The sequence below is a fragment of the Prorops nasuta genome, unplaced genomic scaffold (assembly GCF_024137725.1).
Source record: "Prorops nasuta isolate Cenicafe-Biocafe unplaced genomic scaffold, Cenicafe_Pnas_1.2 PNAS00050, whole genome shotgun sequence".
In the NCBI taxonomy this organism is placed as follows: Eukaryota; Metazoa; Arthropoda; class Insecta; order Hymenoptera; family Bethylidae; genus Prorops; species Prorops nasuta.
Genome location: NW_027116847.1, coordinates 28096 through 51315, shown reverse-complemented (window position 1 = coordinate 51315; position 23220 = coordinate 28096). Strand labels below are relative to the sequence as shown.

The window sequence follows — 23220 nt, the reverse complement described above, 5'->3', positions numbered from 1 at the left end:
GGGCTATGTGGGTAAATGCAACTGTTGAAATTTAAGGGTCATTGGTCATAGTCAGGTTAAAAGAAAGTAGGAAAGTTGTGTAGCGATAAAGAATATCTATTGGTCTCCATGTAAGTAAAAATAGCCTTTGCTACCGTGCAGGGACGGAAATGCTTGCATGCCGGAAGAGGACTATTTAACTATACACGATCTGTTCTTGCGAGATAAGAAATTTTTTAAGCCTTCGTTGTTATCGTACGGCTAGGATAAAAGTATTTCGTTGCGACACAGGAGTTTTCAAGGAAACGGAATAATGATGCAGTAGTCATTATACATAATAGATAATAATTTTAATAACGATGAAAATTATTTACATATTTACAGAATTGAATAAAACATCTATACATATATAGTATAATGACATGTATGACGATGTTAGTTTATACCTTAATAAATGAAAAAGAAAAGCTTGAATATATTCTCTTGAAATAACAAACAGCATATGACATGGGTACAAATACAATATCATATAGTATATAGAATAAGTTATAATATCGTATTAATACTAGCTTGGCTTCCATTTCAGTTTTTCGTTTAAAGCGAAGAAATACGTCGGTATTTATATTAGATAAATGATGCAGGTAGCAAAGTAGTTCTGAGATAGAAGTGTTTTTTACTTCCTATCCTTTTTCTTTAACATTTCGTAGCGAAGAGATGTATGTATCGCGCGCTACTAAAATGCCATTAAAGCGTCAGCCGCGTTCACATCGATACTCTTATAGCGAACTCCAGTCTACATAATAGAATGAAAGTAATGCGAAATACCTCACGTCGTATACTATTCGCATTGCAAAGTCCCCTGTACAGCCAATGTCGTAAGTATTTAAAAAATATACTATATATTATAACCATCATTGTGCAGATATAAATAGTAAAACATTTTTCCATATAATTTTGCATTCTGCGACCGTTCCATCATTGCGTTAGAAAGTAAATTAGAGAGAGAGAGAGAGTGTAACTATCCAAACATTGTAGAAGAATGTTCATTTTGGCATAATATACGAACGGTAGAGAGCAGCGATAAAGCGTAATCAGGATTAACACGGGGAAAGAAAGAAATTAATTGCACGTATCAGGACCAATCATACATTTCATTTATATTTCGACCGTTCCTATCACGGTTTTTGTAATTAACGGACCTATTAGTCATTATTACTTTCCAACGAGATAGAAACGTTTAACATAGTCTATTAATTACATATAAATATAATATAATACTATAAATATATGTATAATATTAATATATACGCATGTAAATATAATAAACGATTTATTACAGTACAGATGATAATTTGATATACCTTCGTTTCACTTCCATATATTGATTAGCTATGCATGAATAAATGCATACATAATATAATCTTGTTTTTGACGCTGTACTACTGAGCCGTACAGCATATGTTTAGAGAAAAAAAACTGTATAAAGAACGCTTGGTTGAAATGGTGGCATTATCAAAGTATCACCCATACTGCCGTGTCTGGCAGTGTAGGCGTGACATATAATAATACCCTCCAAGTTGTATTACAGGGGAAAAAGTAATCCGAAAAGCCACTGCTTAATTCGATTAAACCAGCTCTGAATATATCTTGCCTAAGTGTCTATATAGTTAATATAAAGATTTACATAGAAAAATATTCCGCTGAATAGTGACTTTTGATATCGTCATCATCATCATAATCATCATCATCATTATCGTTACAACCGTTATATCATCATCGTCTTCGTCGTCTTCGTCTTCGTCTTCGTCACAATAATAATCGTTATCATAATCACCGTCATCATCGTCCTACAGTTTCAGTTTAAAAGATAAGGATACCTGCATGCATGAAAGAAGTTACATTTATGATTGCTCCGTGAATTATTCATCAACAACAGACGGTTTAACTGTACAGCGTCGCCGGGTCAGAGTTGTAGCTGTGGCCCTTTACGCAACGAGCCGTATCGGCCCCGCTGCGGAGTCAATGAAACTCTCGAGTCTCGAGTTGTCTCCTCATCGTCGCTGGGAATTTGATTGAAAAATAGGGTAGGGAGAGGGGGGGGGGGGGGGGACGTGGCGAGTACGGGCTCTACGTCACCGGGGCTTCGTTCGCTATCGCGGTGAGAGGTGAGAATACTGAGAACAGGGACATTTGTACGTTGGAACGCGCGCGCTCTGTGAAAAAGATGTCGCGCCGTAAAAATTTATGACGTTGCGCGTATAAAGAGAAAGAAAACAAAGGATATCGCGACGACCCAAATATACACGAAAAGACGGATTTTCTTTCAGATACGCTAGCTCGAACGAAAATCGAGCCTTATCCCACTAGAGATGTCGGATATGTACGTTAGTATTGTTTTGTATGTGCGCACATTTTTGTACGTTCGCGTGTAATATTTCTATCAAGTAGAGTATATATATATATATATTTATATAATAGTATATGGTACTGAATACATTTATATTTAGAGCCTATAGTCACGTGGCTACTTATGTCGTATTCACATGACGCTTTTTAATGGACGTACAAGTTTCTCACATATCGCAAAGTTACATTATTAATATTATTACTATTATTTTTTAATAAATTATGTCCAACATTATCCTCCCCCCCCCCCTCCTCTCCTCCTTTTCATCCTCAACCCCCTAACGTAGTCGTTATATGATTAAGACGATTACGTGGCTTAGGAGTTACTTTTTAATGCTATATATATATATATATATATATAGTCATATTAAATTCTTTACTCAAGTAAGGTCTCCCTAAGGTAATCGTTTACATGTAGGAAGCAACGTGAAAAAAATGTTATTATCGAATGAGAGGAGTCCCTGCGATCAGAAGGAGGATCAGCCATTCCACCGAGACTGTTGCTGGAGATTCTGAAATATTAATTCATCGATTACTCGACACAGTGAGTGAATATAGCGTGTTGGTAGTTGGGGCATGTGCGAGCTTCTCTTTTGGTGTGTATGTGTGTGTGAGTGTATGCGCACATTGAGCCGGAAGCTGCAATGCATAAGGAATATGAAGGTGGAGCGCGCTGAGAGAAGAAGCCAGGCAGAGGTTGGCAATATGCTACTATGCAGCAGCAGAGAGTAAAGGATAGTAATGTTTTACTGAAAGCGAAATTAATAAACAACGATGCGTTACTCGTGAAGTGAAAAGAAATAGGAGCAGAGTGAGGTGGAAAAGCGAGGAAGAACGGGCTTAAAAAAGTTTAAGGGAAGGACTAGCATACGTTTGAGGGTGAAATAACGCTTGGCGAAAGAGAGAGAGAGAGAGTGATGCGTGGTGGTAAGTGAAAAACAGGTAGAAACGCTGAAAGGTATTTACCGTTCGTCAAATCGTTACGAGTGTGACTTTGAGCTCTTGTTCCGCGACTTTCCATTACCGGCGCTTTTAAAATTCTCTCCTCCCCCTCCTCGCTCTCCTCGTTGCTGCGCGAGTAGACCTTAGCTATAGTGGCCGAGCACTTCAGCTTAATGTCACCCCTTTTGAAATGTTTGCTCATAACGCGAAATTGCAGGCCTAACACCGCGGTTCCCAGGCCTCTCTCATCCACGGAGATGATATGGGGTCCTCTCAGGTACTGAGTGTCCGCCTATATATATATACAGATTTTAATATAATACTAATCACCATCATAATTTACATTTATCCACTCCGTAGGGATTATCCCGAGGGAGGGATAGATATTTTACGCTACCCTTTTAACCATTTTCCTCCACCCCCCCCCCCCTCCCTCCCACCCTCCCTCCATTTATATTTCCGTCATTTCGCTACTCGTACTCCCCACGCTCTTTACAAGAGCTCTCTACTCTCTCCGACTATTTCTTACCGGCTCCTCGTTGATGTACCACTTGAGCTGGGCCGCCGGTTTTGAAGGGGCCGATGTACAGTTTTTCCGAACCACGTCACCGATTTGATATTTCGTTCTCCTGCCGCTTATTCGCGGACCGTCCTTCGGCAACACTGAAATCACAACACACACGCACGCCTATGTACAAATTGCTCTCTGTCATCAATCTCGCTTGTTAATATTTTCGACAAACTGTTATGTCCAACTACAAGCGAAACCATACGTGTACCATGCACGTTGATTGACTTTTAATAGAACCGAGCTACATATACCAAACTACGTCTATATATATATATATATAAATATGTACATATATAGCTTCTTATTATAGAATAAACTCGATTATTGTTTCTTCATTTAAAACATATTTATTTTCTAATTTCTCCAATGTCGTTCAATTTCTCTATTCACCTCGCAGAGTTATTCAAGTTTCCGTTGAAATTATATATCAATTGTTCCATCGACTTTTATACTACTCAACATTTTATCAGACTAATGAACCATTTATCTATACAGAGATCCCCCTTATCAAATTATAATTAATATCGAGACCCTCTTATACTTGCTTCTTGAATCAAGTTTCGCTTTCCGATGCTATCTTTCACTTAAGCTTTTCACGAGACAGTATAAAAGCAGCTTTTGCATTAGATAAGAACCATTTGAATTTGTTCCTGCTATTTCGTATTTCGTATATACACGACTATTAATAGCGTTTGACTCGATATTTTGCATCGAAGCCTCGATAAAGAAGCAAATATAAGGAAGCTCGGTGAAATCGGTAGGAAAAAGTGGCAAGGAGAGCCATGTGTCATCGGTGCATAAATAGAAGAGTCGACGGGAATAAATATTATCAGAATCATTGAAAATATTAGAGTGTCGACTGCGGGCAGACGTTTCGATAAATGGGTGCACGTGGTATAGTACGCTCGACATGGCTCGTGGACGATGAGAATAATGATCCGAGTTATAAATATATGAATGGTGGCCATAAACGTCCGATCGAGCGGCCAGTAAGAATCGAGTGTTTTTTTTCTTCCTATTTTTTTACGATAGATGGAATCCGGGTTGCGAAAGGATCACGATTCTCGTCGTTCGAGCTGTCAATTTATTTTTAAAGCGTGCGTCGAGCATCCCGTCGCATCGCGTCCTTGACTGCAGGACTCTCACACTTACCAACCACGGTCATATCGGCATGATCGGAGACAGTCTGAAAGGCCGGCGCTTCTGCCGATACTTCGCATCGATATCTTCCACCACTGGACAACTGCACATTGTTCAGCACCACAGATCTTTCCGTCGACTTGTGGCTCTGAAAGTTTAAACCAATATATCTTTTTTCCCTTTAACTTTCCACTATATCTTCCCGTTCCTTCCTTCTTTCCTTCCTTCCTTCATAGCGCGCCCATTATACGCTTCTTCAACCAGAAAGCTCCTACTACTAAAATTCCTACCCGCTTAATTCCATTCTCCGTTGTTTTTATCCTCCGCGATAAAGGATAAAGGATATGTAAAATTACTGTCCCTTGGGATGCTGTCCCCATCAGCAGCGATTTCCCAACAAGAAGAAAGCCTCTCTCTCTCTCTCTCTCTCTTTTGCTCTCCTTGGAAAAGATATCCAAACGAGGTATATTACTTTATTATACGGCCTTCAATTATTCAGCTCAATCTCTTTTTTTTCCTCCTACCAGGAGCCCGTTCTCTCTCTCTCTCTCTCTCTCTCTCTCTCTCTCTGTCGATGTAACTCTTTTTTAGGATAATCTTCTTTGAGCATTGCCTCTCTCTTCTCTGTAAATTCACCAAGATGAAATAAGGTTGTTTCCCGCGTTTGGCAGAGAGCAGCAGCAACAGGGGGTGTTTTCGTCTATGCAAATTTCTATCAAATATGCACGCGCGGGTAAATTCAGGCAAACGGCTAAAAACGCTTGCCTGGTGCGTGTGTGCATCTATGTATATAGTATAAAGCTCTATTCTTCCTCCGTGTGCTTCTTCTTTTTGAGAATTCGCTGATGATACGCTACGGTACTACTACCCTACTATATATGGCTGTTTTAACTTACGTTCACGTTCACCCCGGCGAGCGGAAACGTTTGGACGGTCGGTTCATCCCTTGGTAGATAACGATAAAATTCATGTCCGTCTTTGTACCATTTCACCGAGTACAAAACCTCTTTGTCCAGGTTGAAGTTGCATTCCATCCGAACCGTTTCGTTCACTACGACGTGCTGTGGTATCTGCAGGGCTGTCATACGGAGCGCCACGATCCCTGCAAAAGTTTTAATAATACACAGCCACATCGATGCTTCCCACAGCTACCCTGAAAACTTTTGGCCTAACGTCGAATAGCCTTGCGAGACCACCACCACCCTCCCCCCCCCCCCCCCCTCTTCCCTTAAGCCCTTCTTTTTCTTTCTACTCGTCCGATGCTTCTTATAGTACTTCTCCGTATATAGTAGCTTGGCGCTACTAAACGTTCTTTCTTTCCTCTCTCTCTCTCTCTCCCTCTCTTTCTGTTACCATCGGACATTTTTCTCCCCATCCCCCCTTACGAGAACCGAGTCATCCGGACGAAAGAACGTCCTTCCTCGGTCTAATCACGAAATTAGCATTTAATATTCGTCGCAATAGCATTTTTTTCTCTCTTCTCTTCGTTGCCTCCTTCTCTTGCACAGAAGAAAAATAAGACGAAGGAAATAGAAATTATGAAAAGTTTTGTCACTTTGCGCTACCGTATCCCTTTGTTACGTCGAGTGGAATAAACCTCGTTGAGAGAATTGCAGGTCGCTGCGAAGGAAAAATAACACTTTCACTGGACGGCAACGACGGCTAGGCATCGTTCGTCAATGGAATTAGCAAAACGGTCTCGTATGTATGTTCATTTTTCAAAGGGCCAATGATAAATATGGGCGACCAAACGCGTTTGCTATAAATCGACCATATATATATATACATGCGTCGGTGTGGCGAAGCGTTGAGTAGAATAAATTCTGAATAATAGGGGGTTTAATTAATTGGTAAATGGAAATTGTTATACCGCGTTAAATAACAAAATAAATATGACTGATCCGTGGGATATAGTCCGAATAAAAGTTGACTCTTTGCCTTTATTGGTCGAATTGCGGGCTATCCTACACAGCTAGAGGACTATATACATAGGCAGAAACAGGCAAACACAAACGCGCGCGCGTCATTGCTACAGAAATACTACGTTGTACAGTATATCGAGGAGAATAAGGCATCCTCCTCGGGAACTCTGATTCACGAGGAATATTTTTTTATAAATTGCACCTTCATGCACGTAATACGCAAATTTATAACGTAAATTCCTCGGGCTCCTTTATAATAGCGATAAAGCGATAAGGGGCTAAAAGTAGTAGACCGAAGTAATTTTTCAAATGGCCTTAATTCAGTCCGGCTAGCCTATACTCTCTTATGGTACTACACCGTACGCTATATAAATATATCCAGCATTTTATTCATACCGTCACTCTTTCGTCGATATTTTCAACGCATCGTTTATTATCGATCTTTGAGCTATAAAATAATTAAAGGTAAATAGTGTCGCGAGTGAAAAAACAAGCCGTGCGACGTACGGGAGGTCTGGGATGTTTTTCCTGAAAGGGAGCGGAACTTGCAATATATATTATATGCTGTACGTACATATATATATATATATATATATATATATATATATATATGTATAAGAGTAGAAATACGAGCACTTTGGTTCGAGCGGGATTCGACGTAGAAACGCGAGGAGAAAGAAGCGCGCGTTGCTTGATTCACGGTGAATCGTGCTTGCCGCGATACAGCTAGACTAGGAGGAGAGTGATAGAGGTGAAGGAGGGGGGAGGGGGAGTGAAATTGGATGGAACACGTTATCCGTCGGAGTAAATGCAAAACGGCCATGTTTTGTTGCGATCGAACGGGGATGGCGGAAGTGCAGTCGGTGCAATCAATGCAATTAATTCTGCTCGACTTTCGGCAAGCCGCATCGCTGGCCAGCGTAAACAAAGTCATCGTCGGAGCTCCCAGTTCGGGCCTCGTTATTCAATCGTTCGTTTTTGCTAAACAGATTTCAAGGATCCAGCGTGTTTCTTCTTCCAAATTTTCCTCTCTGCGCGCGTACACGAGAAATTCCCTCGGAACCGACAGAGATTTGAATACAATAATAATAATAATAATAATGTGATAATAATAGAATAATAATAAGAGCTGTGGTTGTCGGGAGCGAGAATGCAACAAGAGAGAGAGAGAGAGTCGTGTGCTATATATATATGTATATATATAGATGTACGTATATAGCTGTACTTTATCGCGGTCTATCTGCAGGATTGGATGGAATTTTCAAGCGGCCACAATCGACATTAATGAATTATTCCGATCGATTTGCCGCAATCAACGAGATACTAGAGGCGAGCGCCACTTTTCAGGCCCGATAGAGCAATCCCTTCGCGAGTGGTCGGGTCGAGCAAGAGAGTAGAGTACACCGAGAATCCTGGCTGACTGCAAGTCGAAACAAAAAGGAGGAGGCAGAGGCTCTGGTGCTGGATGAAAACTTGACGCGGTGCATCTTCATCCATTAAGCAGCTCGCGGAAAGACGGCTAATCAAAAATCTATCGTTTTCGCGCGAGGCGAACTTCTTTAAAAACTTTGCTGCATAATTGAGGAAAGAGCTTCTCGGTTGAAAAGTCTGCGAGTCGATCCATTAAAGGGAAAGAGCTAGTGTTGGGGGATCGAGGGTGGGAACGAAAGAGAGAGAGAGAAAGGGAGAGGGGATCGGAAAGGTGGAGAGGAGAGAGATCGCTCTTGTGTACCGGCTGCTGTAAAAACTAATCTGTGGCCGCTATAAATCATGCGATTCCGTTGCATATTACCGAGCGAAAGATAATATTGGAAGGGGATAAAAGTAGAGAAGCACCTGACGCTTTGCTATGAATGGGTGTGTGCGCGCGAGAGCAGAGAGAGAGAGAGAGAGAGAGAGAGAGAGAGAGAATAGGAGAGTAATGTAGAAGTTACAGCAGCAGCTTTTAACTGCACTCGACAGAAGAGATCGGTGGTGGTTATCGCGATCCACGACAATATTATTTTACAAAGGTACCTAGTCTTGTCCGGTTTATACAGAGATCCAGTCGTGTTAATAAAACGTTTACCATTAAGAGAGCTCTATCTTTTTAGCTCATCTCTGGAAGAGTGATAGAACGCTTTGTCACGCACGTGCTCGCGAAAACCGTATTAGAGACGAATGTGTAAGGAATAATATGAAAAGACACGATACGGTCGATTTAATTATAAGTGCAATTAAGCCGACGGGAAACATCGGTTCGCGAGACTCGCACGACACCGTGGCTCGATGTTGGAATTGTTTTATTTAAAGGGGACGAAAGCCTGGCGGATCCAGGTTTATTGGAAATTGAGCCAATTAGGGTACTTGGGTTAACGACCAATCGTAATACGGTTTCGTGAGGACCTGGGCCCCTGGTTACATCGGTGCTTGTCCTTAAACGAGAGCATTACATCACAAACCGTTTGAGAGTGTAGTTGCGGCACGAGGGGTGGGGAGAGAAGTGGGAGGTGGAGAAGGGCTCGTTAGTCCCGTCCGCATTAAGCTTGGTATCGACGATGGAGGCGGCGGCGCGGGCATCGGTGGTGGTTCGGCGTCGCGGCGGCGGCAACGGCGGCGGCAGCGTCGGCTAATTGAAACTATCGAGTGACGTACTCGAAGGAATCGCCCAGTCGGCTACCTCGCAGCTCCATTTCCGCCCAACAATGGATCCTGAAAACTTGTTCCTCCCACGATAATTAGTCCGTGCGCGGCGTATAGAAGAAAAAGAATTCGGCTCTCGGTCGAGGCATCGATACGTCAAAAATTCCATCTGCACGCTATTTTACTTCGGTTTTATGAAACTTTCTTTCCTCCTCCTCCTCCTCCTCCTCCTCCTCCCCCCCCCTTCACTCACACTTCCACCAGCAACCGAGCTTTCGCTCAATCTATCAGCTCTTTCGTTTGTTCGCAGATTAATTTTTACTTAACGGAATTGATCGTCGCGGCTTGGCAAATTAGCTGACGAATTAAACTCGCGGGAATTTTGTGCGATAAGAATATTATTGGATGGAAACTCTCTCACTGTGGCTCTCTCCCTTTCTTTTCCGCTTTGTCTTTTGTACTGTCGCGTGCTAACGGAGTAATCCATTTTGCGGTTAGTTAAAATCGTGCAGGTGCGAACGCTCCTATATAGTTCCGGAACGGTTTTTTCACTTTTCTTTCTCTCTCTCTCTCTCTCTCTCTCTATATATATATATATATATATATATATATACTTTATTATAGCGAGCTCGGGGTTTATTTGATGGATACGGGAGAAAATTGTGGATGGATCTGATGAGAGAAATTATGCATTAGGGAGAGATGGGAGAGAGAGAGAGAGAGAGAGAGGGTTTGTGGGTAGTGGATGAGGGAAAGCCAGAGGGCTCGGCTAATGTCACAGGTATTTTGAGCGTAATTTGAATTTGAATTGCACGATGCAGCAGGACGAGGAACGTCGCGTCTCTGAACTCGAGCGGCGAGCGAAACAGGCAAAAGCAAGCGGGCAGACAAGCTTGACGCAAAAGCAAGGGCAAAGGCAAATTGCGGGAGAGTGAGAGAGTGAGAGAGAGAGAGAGAGAGAGAGAGAGAGAGAGAGAGAGAGAGAAGTATACACATATAATACGGCCAAGCAAGGTTTGTGTTTAGATACATACATCTCGCGTTCGGATCCTCCAGTCTCTCGCCGAGTCTCGCTCTGTATTGACTATATATATATATATATATATCTGTGCAGTGTATACTATAGTTGGACCGCGATACTAACGACGTAGACGACAGCGGTGGGGCGTCGCTTCTCCACAACTAATTGAATCTATTGAAAGATGCCGTGGAAGGAGCCGAGCCCCCTTTAACTTGCTTGTAACACCGAACAGAGATGTTGCAGTAAAGTTATACGCCTTTGCGGCGTAGCGCAAGAACGTGACACGCTTAAATATACATATATACATACATACGTGTTGCTTACACACAATCACATACGGTTACGCTTATACACAAACACCCTATGCACACACACACACACACAGGTAGAAGCTCGTACAATCTTATTCAACGCGTATCGTTCGCGCGAAACACGTTCGAGTTTTTTAAACGTTCACCCTTCTCCCTCCTCTCTTTATCCATTGCTTCGCGGAAAATAGGGAGCTTGAAAATCTATTATAAAATCTTGGTGCAGCGAGGTTTTCTAGAAAAGGTAAGCTAGCTTTTTCCGACAGGGATTTTACGGTTAATAAGTTTTAAGCGCGTATAACCTTTCTGAACGGGAGGAATAATTCGCGGCGTGAAACGAGAGGAATGACTGAATTTGTCAAAAGTCGTTCGTTATGTATTCAAGCGAAATGTAAAACTTTGCTCTTTCTCTCTGCTTCCTGCGGAAGGTAGACGAAGATCAGCGAGCGAGCGAACGAACGAGCGCGGCGTTTCTTCTTATCAGATAAGACTAGTTTAATCGCGGATCCTCCTAATCCGTGCAGCAGAGCGGAATACACTGATTCGCCGCTTACATTCTCTCCTTGGGAAGCACGTGTAACGCGATCGTCCGATATTTCTGCTCTCTTCCCCGAGTTATATATCCACGCCCGGTGAAATCTTTCGCTGCATTTGTTAAAAGCTGAGAGCAGCAGTGGAGCAGCAGCGGAGCAGCAGAGGCAACGCCGGCGCCCTGGCCTTTGCGCTCGTTATACTTGATAAAGAAACATCGCCGTCAGGCGCCGGAATAAAAAGCTAAACGGCAAACTTATCCAAGTAGATACGCTCGATCGCATTTTATATCCTCTTCTCTCTCTCGCTCTCACTCGCTCCCTTCTATATATCGGTATACCATCGCGTTTAACCAATTTTTATATACCTTATCGGACGATCCTTATTACTCGTTTGCACGAATAAGAGAGAACGTAGCGAGCTTGTCGCATGCACACTCGCCGGAAACTCCACGGTATTCCAACGCGGCCCGCCAAATGACTCACTTTACAAGCTTCTTACATCACTCGATTGCTCAATAATAACATTTTGCCTTCCGCGAAACCCTCGGCAAAGAGCTCCTCTATGGAGCATTCAGGAGGTACCCTCGCAATTTTACGCTACAAAAGCCACTCCCGATTACAATCCTCCCACGAGAAATCAAAATAATAACGATGTTATAAATGGCGAATGAAAAGGGGATAAAAAAACTGGAGGAAAAAGAGGAGTGTGTATATATATATATATATATATATATATAGTACGGCAAAAAAAAAACAGCAAAAACTGTAAATCGATCTTTTATACATGAGTTTTTCGAAACTTTTGACAAATACCCGAAAAATCGTCAGACTATTAATTACGCTGGTACCAAGTCGGCTCTCGAATTTCGATTTGGTATATAGGATTCGAACAATGTTTCTACATCTTGTAAATATATGTTCGTTAAATAATAATCGTTAATGGTATAATGGTGATCGTAATCGTGGCTTAACGTTATTAAATAAATGGTTATCGATCGGATATCTCTTCCCAGCTTTGTTATCTTTTACTCTGTATTAAAGTTTCATATATAGGTATCGTTCGGTATAAAGTGTATCGAATTTGGCACGTAATTGCGGTTATAATGAAACACTAGCACCAGCGACAATACTATAATATTAATTCGTCAGTGAAAAACCGTAGAATCTCCCGAAGCAATCTGTAACGGTATTATGAAACACTCGCGGCATTAGTATTGGAGTGCGCGCAATAAATAACTGATAAGGATCACTAATTACTTTAGCCTGGATTGTTGTTAAATAAAGTGGCGTTACAAATCTTAAAGATGAATGGATCGTGTTGGGGAGGGGTGAAGGGGGTAGGGAAGGGAAGAAATTTATATAAACGCGTATGGGAGTGACGCGACGGGCGGACAATCATCGATGGAAATTCGAATAATCGGAGCTACCCGAGTAAGAGGTGTTAGGTATACATATATAAATGTATGAAAATTGAAGGCTATTTTCATGTACAAACCTGAGAGTAACGGTAGCGGTAGTAGATTGGCGAGGAGGACGAATACTTGGAGAAACATCCTGCGGAGATTTGCAAGAAGCGTCGGATTCGGTTCATGGGCACGCGGCACTAGACTTTGAAGCGTAGAAATTCATTCGTTGGCATTCGCACAAGGAATAAGTTATATGCGGTGCTCGGTAGATTGGACTTGGCAGCATTCTCAAATCTCATGGTTTCCCTTGCTGAATGTTTAAACGTGGCGCAGGGCATCGACGGGAGTTTGCTTGCGTGTGTCACGCTGTGGAAATCTCGAGGAACGCACAAATCCACCGAGAGAAAATTGTCGCCCGATGATGCTGCCTGCGAGGATCTTGAAAATCCTCCGAGGAAGGAGCTTAAAGATCCAGGAGGATTTGTCGAGAATCGTTAGGGAAGATGTAGGTTATCGGGAACGATCAGGGTTCGCACTCGGCAGGAATCTTGGTTGAATAAAGACCGGCACACTGTATATGTGTGTGTGTGTGTGTAGTAGTAGTAGTAGGTATAGGTATATGTAGAGATCGAAGAGAGAGAGAGAGAGAGAGAGAGAGAGAGAGTTTTGGTATGGGTCCGGCGAAGAGTAGGTTGGACTTATCGGTAAGTTGTTGAGGGAGGATCGTTGAAATTCGTCGTAGTAGTTTTTCGTAATATCCTGGGGGACGTGGCTGAGATCCGAGAGGAAGGTAAGTTTCTTCGCGAGGACCTTCGAGGTGTCATCGGCTCGATGCGAAGTACGAACCGGTGCTGGATGAAATCCTCGCGCGGAAGAGACCTCGTGCAGTGGTAGCCCGGAGCGAATCGATCTCGACACTTGAACCCCTTCACCCAATTCCCCTTCTTCCTTCCTTCCTTCCTTCCTTCCTCCTCTATCTTTGCTTCTCCTTTTTCTTGTTTACACGTTTCTCAAATTCCTCGAGTTTCGTCCTGTCCCACCGGACTGGCAAACAACCGTTTTGGCCGAGCTTAGAATTTCGAAGAGTGACGCGATAGGAGGTGGTGGTTCGTCGTGGTGGTCGTGGTGGTGATGGTGGTGAAAGGGGATGGTTGACTTTCAGTGGCAGTATAGAACGAGGAGGAGGAGGAGGAGGAGGAGGAAGAGGAGGAGGAGGAGGAGGTTGGTGGTGGAAATGGAGGAGGTGGAGGAGGCAGAGGTAGTAGTAGCAGCAGGTGTCTCAGGTGGCCAGTCCTGGCTGACACACAACTCGGCGTCGTTTACTGGTTAGCGACTAATTGAAAATCTATATACGAGCGTGTTACACGAGTTTCCACCATCCGCGGAAAGCCGTCGGTACTGCGGCATTGGCACACGGAGAGAGTTTAGCTACCGGAGGTGGTGGAGGCGGCAGCGTTCTGGCTGTGGCGATGCTGCTGCTGCTGCTGCTGCTGCTGCCGCTTCTGCCCGATGGTGGTGGTGGTGGTGATGGTGGTGGAGGTAGCAAGGAGAGAGAGAAGAAGGTGGTGGAAATCAGCGAGGGATGGTGGTGGTGGCGATGGTAGGGAGAAAAGGAGAAACGCGCGATGCTACAAGATCCGGAGAACGAGGGCCGGGGAGAGGGGGGGGGGGGTGGGAGCGAAAGAAAAGTGGAAAGAAAGAGAGAAAGAAAAAAGTAGGAAGCAAAGAGAGGAGGGTAGAGTAGTGTGAAACTGGGGGTAAAGGGGGCAACGGAAGTAGGGACGAGTGGGAGGAAATAGGGTGATGGAGAAAAGGAGGGGGTGGCTGAGGTAGTAGGGGGTAGGTTAAGAGGAGAGCGAGGAAACTCGTGGTGGTGGTCCGTTGGGGGTTTGAGGGGTAACGCGGGAGGAGAAATGGTTGGAAGAAGGGGTTGCAGAGGGGGTGCGAGCGAGATAGTCGGTTGGTGGGCGACTGCGCCGTTCCCCAAGTCGATGATCGTTGCAAAATCTTCCCTCTCGCTCGAGCCTTCGCGCCATCTCTCTTTCGTACACGTGTGCGCCGCAAACACGCGTGTGCAGCCACGCATTTCCACCAAAATTCCACGTTCTCCTCTGCTCTGCTCGTGTGCTCTGCCCCGTCCCGTGTATCCGTGTTCGTGTCAGTCACACGCTTTACCTGCGCGCGTGTTTTCGTGGGGCCTCCAACGACCAGTGTATATACGTATACATGCGCATATACGGTATATATATATATGTACACGTGTGAGCGCCACACGGGACACGTGTGCGTGTTAACGAAATTGGCGAAATACGTTTCGGCCTCTGCAACCAAGCAGCAGTCCAAGCTGGATGGCGGGAGAAAAACGATGGACGATTACGCCTCGTTGATCCCCGAGAGATAACAGAGATCGATAAGATCCGGGGCCAAGATCGATTCGATGATCCAATCCGTCCGATTCCCCCGTGAATACTTAACCCCGTTAAAACCGATTCCCCCTAAGATATTACTCCCTCCCAGCCACCATTCGTTTCTTCATTTACATATTAATTGCGTTTCTCATTTTATTTTTCTGACGAATCACCAATTTTTTCAGATTACATTAATATCGCATTCGCATTCTCTTATTCGTGTTGAAATTTAATCAAGCTCCTTTTGTCCTCTCACCTTGGATAATGTTTCTCTCTCTCTCTCTCTCTCTCATTATGCGTCCCATATATACCAAAATGTGGTAAACAATTTGGTCTAGGATGGCCTAGTGCCGATAAAGCGACTTGAAATATTCGTCAGATCCTGCCACAGTAATTTTATTCGAATGTGCCAAGTTCCTTTTTTCTCCCTTAATTTTTAACGTTGCTATCCGATTGCCCCAAGACTAATGGGATACCCCGGCGATACTTGTGAAGCAAGCCAGAAATATTTACGAGTGTTAATGTGATTACGATGTGTGTAAATGCAATCTAAATAAATTTCGTTTCCGTAAATATACTCATCTCGTCTCAAAACATTGAATACATTTAATTAATGGCAATCCCAATCTCATATACGATAATTTCGTAACGTGGAAAGTGTAGAAAATATAAAGTTTTTTTTGCGCAATTTATTATACATAAACCTGATACCGCGGATTTTCCTTATTTATGATGGATTTGTGTAAGAAATAATTCAATGCTTTGTTTGAGTAATGAACGCTTAAATAATCGTTGCCAAAATTGGCCTATTTAAAATCTTAATTATCATCTAATTTTCATTCTTTCGGGTATTTTCCTTCGTCTTCTTATTCTCCCGTATTTTATATCCCATACACAAAGGGCATAATGCAGTTTCTGGTAAAATAGCTAGCCGTGTGCGCCAAGGAGTATTTTGAGAAAAGAAAATTTAAGACTCCTACATCAATTTAATATTATATTACCAGTTTCTCGCAACACCCCCGACGTATAAACCAAAAGAACACAGCATTATTATCTTCGATATGAGCGCTTGTCGAACTATTATTATTATTCCAGGAAATCCTTTGGGTTTAGTCGCATATAGAGGATTTTAGGGTGATAAGCGACGTTTAATCGAGCTGATAAATGCAGTGCGTCGATTAAAAAAACTGCGTGCATTTAAAGCATAAAACGTAATAATTTTTGCAAATAAAGGTGATTTGATCGTTATCCAGCGGGTAAACTAATTAGCGAGCGTGTGATGGGAGCTTGTTAATTTTTCGGCTTTTATCGATAAAGTGATAAATGAGCTGATGGAGCGGAAGAGGGGTGACGCGAGTGGTTTGGCCCTCGTGAATGAACGACTTTTGGAATTTTCGAAGACATTAAAGTAGCTATATATGGGAATGGTGGAAAGGACGATAAAAGTCGATCGCAGATAGGAAGGTTTTCGTGATTCGAGGGCAATATAGTATATCTGACATTGGCAAAAAGCCGAGCGTCCGTTAGGGTGTGTGTCATCCGCTGCATCTGGAAGCTGGTGTTCGGTGGGTTTGTTTGTTTCTAGTTTACATACTTTGACAAAAAGCGGAGAGGCGACAAAACGTAAGCGGAAAGCAATTCTGTCGAGCGTAGACAACGGTTACGGTGGTAAATCATATTTTTAGCCGAAATTGAATTCCCGCTTTCCCGCATCGCACGCTCGTGGCTATCCAGACTGGAGCTTCTTGTTTTTGGCCGCACCAACACTTTTTGTCGCACGGTTCTTTACAACGATTCACCTCGTGGACGCTTAATCGACCATGGATACAGGGCCTCCGCACCGTTATCAACATTTTTCTCACGAATCTCCGATACGACAATGCCGCGCACTTCCGTTCAATCGTTCAGCGCGACGAGTAACAACTTGAGCGCGCCCCCGCTGCCACAGCTTCTATTATCCTCTCGGTTGCGAATAATTTTCGAGAGATTCCCTCAAAATCACCATCAGAGATTGATCCAATAAAACATTTGCATTTTTTCGTACGTCGCGCACTTTTTCCCAGCGCAGTCGAAAGAATCGATGCGGCTTTCGGCGCTCCTTGTTTCTCTCTCGTGACGAGAGTTAGGGTGGAAGAGAGCTCGGGGGTTGGCTCGGTAATGAGGGTTGAAAGAGCGCCGAGTATAGTAGGTATATACGCCAGGATGAATAATATTCGAGTATTCGACGGTATTAGCTGTTTTGAGTGAAATTAGTGGGAAGAAAGGAAGCCAAGTGAGTAAAAAGAGGGAAAGATAGAGACGGAGCGTGGGATAGGGGGGAGGGGGTTATAGAGAGGGAGGGGGAGCAGAAAGAAGTTTAAAGGCAAAAAGCTTTGATGAGTTTGGGCTTTGACGCGCGCGCAGCTGACATTTCCGAGATACGCGCTTTACCCATGAGGCAGCGAGGAGTCGAGTTCCTATTTCAAGCCAAGTGAGGCAAAGCTAACTGAGAAGGAAGACGGTGGCCTCATCGGCAATCGTTTCTTTCCCCCTCCCCTTCCCCCCTCTTTCTCTCTCTCTCTCTCTCTCTCTCTCTTGCAGATTTCTTTTTTCGCCTGTATCGATGATGCGCATCATAGATACATATATATATGTATATATGTATAGCCGAAAGTAAGGAGAACTCGAGGAAAAAGAGTGGCGAAGGCAACTTTTTGTCTGCCTATGTGTGTGTGTGTGGGTGTTGGGTAGATGAATATAGCATACGTATATATAAGTATATGAAGCAGGAAGCGTCATGACCCTCGTTTTCTTCGATATACTCGAGAAAGAAATTACGATAACGAGGGATATCGGGCCACGTCGCTCGATCTGACATCGGCGCCACTTTGGCCAGTCGTTTTCTGCCTCTGCTTTTACTTCCTTCCTTCCTTCCTTCCTTCTTCCTTCCTTCACCAACTTTTATCCTCTCTCATTCTACACTTTCTTTTCTTACATGTACTATACCCTCCTATATATATATATAGCTACCTGCCTACCTAAGCCTGCCACTCCACCGCCTCCTTTCTTCCCCAAAAGCCTCGTTTCATGAAATTGGCAAAATACATCAAACTTAGCCAACGACTCTCGTCGGACAAACCGAATCTGATACGGCTCCATGTTAGAACACACGCTAATACAATTATCAACTTTTCTTTGAGGATTTCGGAAAAATTATTATATAGCTACCGTAGCAGAGGGAGCCTATAGCCTCTAGAGGCTGATATATCAATGGAGAATTTAGCAACTTCATGATTCGGCTCATTTTCGATTATCTCGTTTTACAGCTTAGAGTCCGTTCTATCCTCGAGCCTTTTTTACCAGGGAAACTCGGTTAATTCCACCAAGTACTTGAGACCTTTCGACCGTAAATGCGAGACTTGTATTCGCTTGACGAAATTGGCAAAATACGAAGTAACTTTGCTTACGTGAGAGAGAGAGAGAGAGAGAGAGAGAGAGAGAGAGAGAGAAGCCCGAAATTTATTAGCCACTTTGCCGCTTCGACTTTCGCTCTTGCTGAAAATTTCGATTATTATGTCAGGATAGCGTTAGACGGGCACTGATATGATTTTTGCGATTGGTAAAGTAAAATGTGGGTCAGGCGGTGAGAAATTCTGAGAAATTCACTTAAGAAATCGACATTCGTACAGTGGTGCACACGACATAGCAGCGGGACGAATCCGCGAGAGAAATCCTTCTCAATTTCTAAAAACAAGACTTTGAATTTTCAGGTTGACGGATTTGTTGCCTCTTCCGGAGATATAGATTTTCCATTATTGTCAAGGCTTTTCGGTTATTTTCGCTCGAGAGCCTCCCTCTTTACTTTTCAACGTGGAATCTTGCAAGTTCATTCAGGTGCGAGCTGCAAAGGATTTTTGATCCCGCGTGCAAAACAGAGACCGGGCTCCGATGCAGGGCGCGAAAACACCCGGATATTTTACACACAGCTTTCCCTCCCACGCCTTTCAAATAATTTTACAACTCAGCCAGCGTTTTCGTCCCGCAAGACTTTTCCACCGGACACCTTTTCCTTTCTCGCACGAAAATCAGGGAGCGCGATACGAGCCAGAACTTCCCAACCTGGCTAAAGTAGCGCGATAAAACGAAAACTTGACGCAGTATTTTTTCTCTTCCTCTCTCTTGCTTAAACATGAGAGAGAGAGAGAGAGAGAGAGAGCCAGTCTCGAAATAATTTTACAGCAATTTCGTGTTTCCGCCCCCGTGCCATTCCACTCCTCTCGACCAGTTCGATTCTCCTGCTCTTCTTTGGCGAACAAAAAATAGAGGAACATGCGCTCCGAGAGCCATAAGTCTCTCTCTCTCCCTCTCTCCCACTCTCCACCACACGAGGGATCTATCTTTGTCCATGTACCAAACCCCCTAATCCATTTTGCATATACTCCATTGTACTGGCTTTTTTCTATTATCATCATTATTATTATTATTATTACTATTTTACTATAGGAATACGCGCGGTACCTGCAATAAAAATGGGAATATTTTGAGGTCGCAGTTGTTGGCCAATTGAAATAATTCAACGGCAATTTCTAGGGAATAAAGCGAAAGGGAGCGAGACAAATGCAGGCGATCAAGATGAGAGAGGTAATTGGTTTGAATGGTAGCAATAATTAAAGTAGAACGGTTAGCGCGTCTCGCTTAAGAAAACAACAAGGTGGTTGTTGGCGTAGTTACGGGACGAGATAGAAATGGGCAAAGGGGGAGATGAAATTTTTCCTTATCAGGCGATATAAATGCGGCTTCATGGCCGTGAAACTGTCCGATAAGCGTCTTTAGCATGTAATATTCGAGGCAGTTTCTCACGGCAGATGGAACATCTTAGGAGAGCACAATTTTGATAGCGCCCCCCGAGGGCTTGGCCGCACGGATAACAATCGAAGCAACAAGATCTACAGCTGTATCGGGCCTAAACCGTGAAATTTTCATGCTAATTCGGCCAGCGCGCTGAACCAAGCGCGGAAACTAAACTCGATCCCTCACCTTATTGCTTTAGGTTACGGTCGTTACCCGTCTCGGGTAGCTACACGTCGTTAATTGACTTAATGCTCAAATTTATCGTTGATTGTAACTCCGAGGTAGCTTAGAAATTCGAAACCAATAAGCTGATCGCTCCAATTTCCCATAGCCTTCGAATTTCAATTTTAAAACCGACTCGACGAGTAACAATCTCCTTTCTCGCACACTCCCACACACACACACACACACACACACTGAAATCTTTATCTCACCGCACTATCAGACACGAATCACTACCTCCACGATTAAACCTAGCTCATTTATTCATTTCATCGTCCACTTTTTAGCACTTTATATCCACACCGCTGAAATCCGCGGCTATAATCGTTTCGTATAATCCATTCCCTGACACAATGCGCAAATTCTCGTGAAAAATATAGAAGCGAATGGACGCTGTCGTGGCGTTAACAATGATTAGCCCTCCGAAAAAAAAAATCCCCCCAAAAAAAATAACAAATTACATAGAAAGTAATATTTCTGGCCACAATTATGAATGAAGTTCAGGGGGAATAAAAATTGATTGCGGCAAAGTGTAAAGGATTGCGAGGGAAATCGATGCGACAATTCTCCCATGGCGCATCCAGCAATATTTATTAGGTGAGGAGTTCGTTTCTAAAAGCTTTTTTTGCCCAGTCAGCGCGCGAGCGGCAAGAGCCCGAGTATTTGTCAACAAACGTATTAGGAGATATCGATTGGCGAGATATATGACATTATATTTTGCGAGAATGTACAAACGGATATTGGCGAATGACGATCGAGAAAATAAGGTTCCATTTTAGTCGCGTAGAGTCGAATGGGTGGTGGATGAAAGGAACGAGGAATGGAAGGGAGGGGGAGGGGGGGTTTAAAGAAAAGAAGTGGAATGGAAAGGTAGTATTTATTTAGAGTTAACTTTTGCGAGATCGAGGTATGATTTATGGTTTACGGGTACCTAGGCGCATAGTTGGAGAAATCGCGGTTATTGGCCGAGCGTGTGCAATCCGCTTTGGGGTCATGTGCATAATCGTGTCTTTTATCGCGATATCGCGAGGCACGCTGGCGCTTTTGAGAGTACTATGGGAGCTATAGGAGGCAAAGAGAGAGAGAGAGAGAGAGAGTTGGGGTGCAGGGAGTGGTGCGGCGATGCAGCGGTGGTGCGCGTTGCCAATGAAACTACGCCAGCAGGAGAACACCTAACGACCCTCGTCAAGTAATTGGGGTACCAGTTGCACGCGTCACAGGATGAATATCGTTGTCCCTTCAAGGAAACTCACGTTTCCCTATCTTCTAACCCTCGCTCGTACTTCTCTTCACCTTCACCCCCCCCCCCCAGCTCCCTTCTTCAACTAGACTCGTTTTACGTGCGTCGCCTCGCGTATCACTAGCCTCGGCCGCGAATTCGCCTCGTGCGTGCCGTGCGAATCTATAGGGTGTTTTGTCAGCTCCCTACGTGACGCTGCTTCAAACTGCTCGATTAACCCGACGAAACCGAATCTTTTAAAAGACTCGCGTAACGAACTCGCTCTCTCGCTTCCTTTTATTTACCATTGGCTCTCTCGTTCTCTCTCTCTCCCTCCCCCCCCCCTCTTTTATCCTCGTCTTCCTTATAGATTTTATCGAACCCATCTCCTTTACAAGCCGAACCCTCCTCTCTCCACCCCCTTTCTACCTCTCACGACCCTCTGGCTGCGCGGACCACCCGGCCCTCTTTCTCGCCTTTTTTACGTCTATTTATTTAGCATACGCATCCGTCATCTTAAATATCTCCGGTATTGCTGTTATCATTTTTTTCCTCGCGTCAAATCCATATCTTAATGCCATCAGGCGTCTCCGCCCCCTCTTTCGATTAGTTTGGATAAAGAAAGCTCTTTTCTTTATCCGTTTTATCCGAAAAACGCTCTTCTTCTATAGTTGCGCCTCGAGCTATGAATCGTCGAGAGGCTGTAATATGCACCGCCGTTTCATATACGTGTATACGCGTTTCAGCTCCTAACTCTCTCTCTCTCTCTCTCTCTCTCTCTCTCTCTCTCTCTCTCTCTCTCTCTCTCCCTCTTCAGAGCACTAAAAGTTTTACGAATTATAAACATAATACTAAAATAACATCCTTTGATTTTACTTGATTGGTGTTCTCTTCTCATATGCATTGTCAGTTGTAAGCTTTTATAAAAGCTTGCTATTCATTGTCTCTCGTCCCAAGTTCAATTTCATCAAATCTACCCGTTTCCTAGCTTATTCGTAAAATGAGTTTTTCCTTTTCACGATCGTCATCTCTCTCTCTCTCTCTTTCCCTCCCTCTTCCTCAGTTTGAATTTATTCCCAGGCTAAACAATTTTATACAGCTTATTATCTACGTAATTTCCTTGGAAATTGTATTATCCTTAAATTTTCATATTATACATTTTGATAAGTGACGTATCAACAAACAAAAAGTTTCCAAGGTTATTTTTTGCTTCGTTCGAGAGGAATAATATTTTTAAAAAACAGTAACTAGGGTAGCAGGTTATATCTCAGTCATTCGTCAGCTTCAGTCATGACGTATTCATGTCATCTTCAATAGGGGAGATCCTTGTACCTCTGGACGCTTTTTTCCTCAAATTCCTACAATTTTCAGAAAGAAGGTTATTTGCACTGTTTTAAATATTTATTGCATGCTTTGACTGCATTTGCTTTTGAGACCATATCAGTAGTATTTAAATCTGGTCAGTTGATTAAAAGTTTTGTTTGAATCAAGATGAACTAACCAATGTCCATGCCGAGTTAACAAGCCTTCGTTGCAATAAAAATTAAATACAATATTTTTTATTTCGTTAAACATACAATAATCAAATTATTGATAATATAATTAGCGATGTTAAATCGGGCAGTGTTATATGAAACACACTTGACAGTGAGATGGTTAACAACCATTTAAATAATAGAATGTTTACATAC

General features: G+C 43.3%; 1 protein-coding gene across 1 annotated transcript; it reads right to left on the bottom strand.

Annotated features, from left to right (window-relative positions):
* Nucleotides 1-2649: 2649 nt before the first annotated feature.
* Nucleotides 2650-14315, bottom strand: LOC136784189 (cell adhesion molecule 2-like). The gene is made up of 6 exons (XM_066744709.1): nucleotides 12940-14315; nucleotides 5935-6140; nucleotides 5051-5186; nucleotides 3857-3990; nucleotides 3352-3619; nucleotides 2650-2897 (listed from the first exon to the last, which is right to left on the bottom strand). The coding sequence occupies exons 1-6, from the start codon at nucleotides 12995-12997 to the stop codon at nucleotides 2827-2829; spliced, it is 873 nt and encodes a 290-aa protein (XP_066600806.1). The 5' UTR covers nucleotides 12998-14315; the 3' UTR covers nucleotides 2650-2826.
* Nucleotides 14316-23220: the final 8905 nt, after the last annotated feature.

What these genes read in the sequence shown, in the direction of transcription:
- LOC136784189 (XM_066744709.1), bottom strand. Translation starts at nt 12,997, where the DNA reads ATGTTTCTCCAAGTATTCGTCCTCCTCGCCAATCTACTACCGCTACCG. An exon ending in TGCCGATATGACCGTGGTTG is followed by an intron (nt 3,991 to 5,050) that starts GTAAGTGTGAGA and finishes TTGTGATTTCAG; the next exon opens with TGTTGCCGAAGGACGGTCCG. An exon ending in TCGTAACGATTTGACGAACG is followed by an intron (nt 2,898 to 3,351) that starts GTAAATACCTTT and finishes TTAATATTTCAG; the next exon opens with AATCTCCAGCAACAGTCTCG.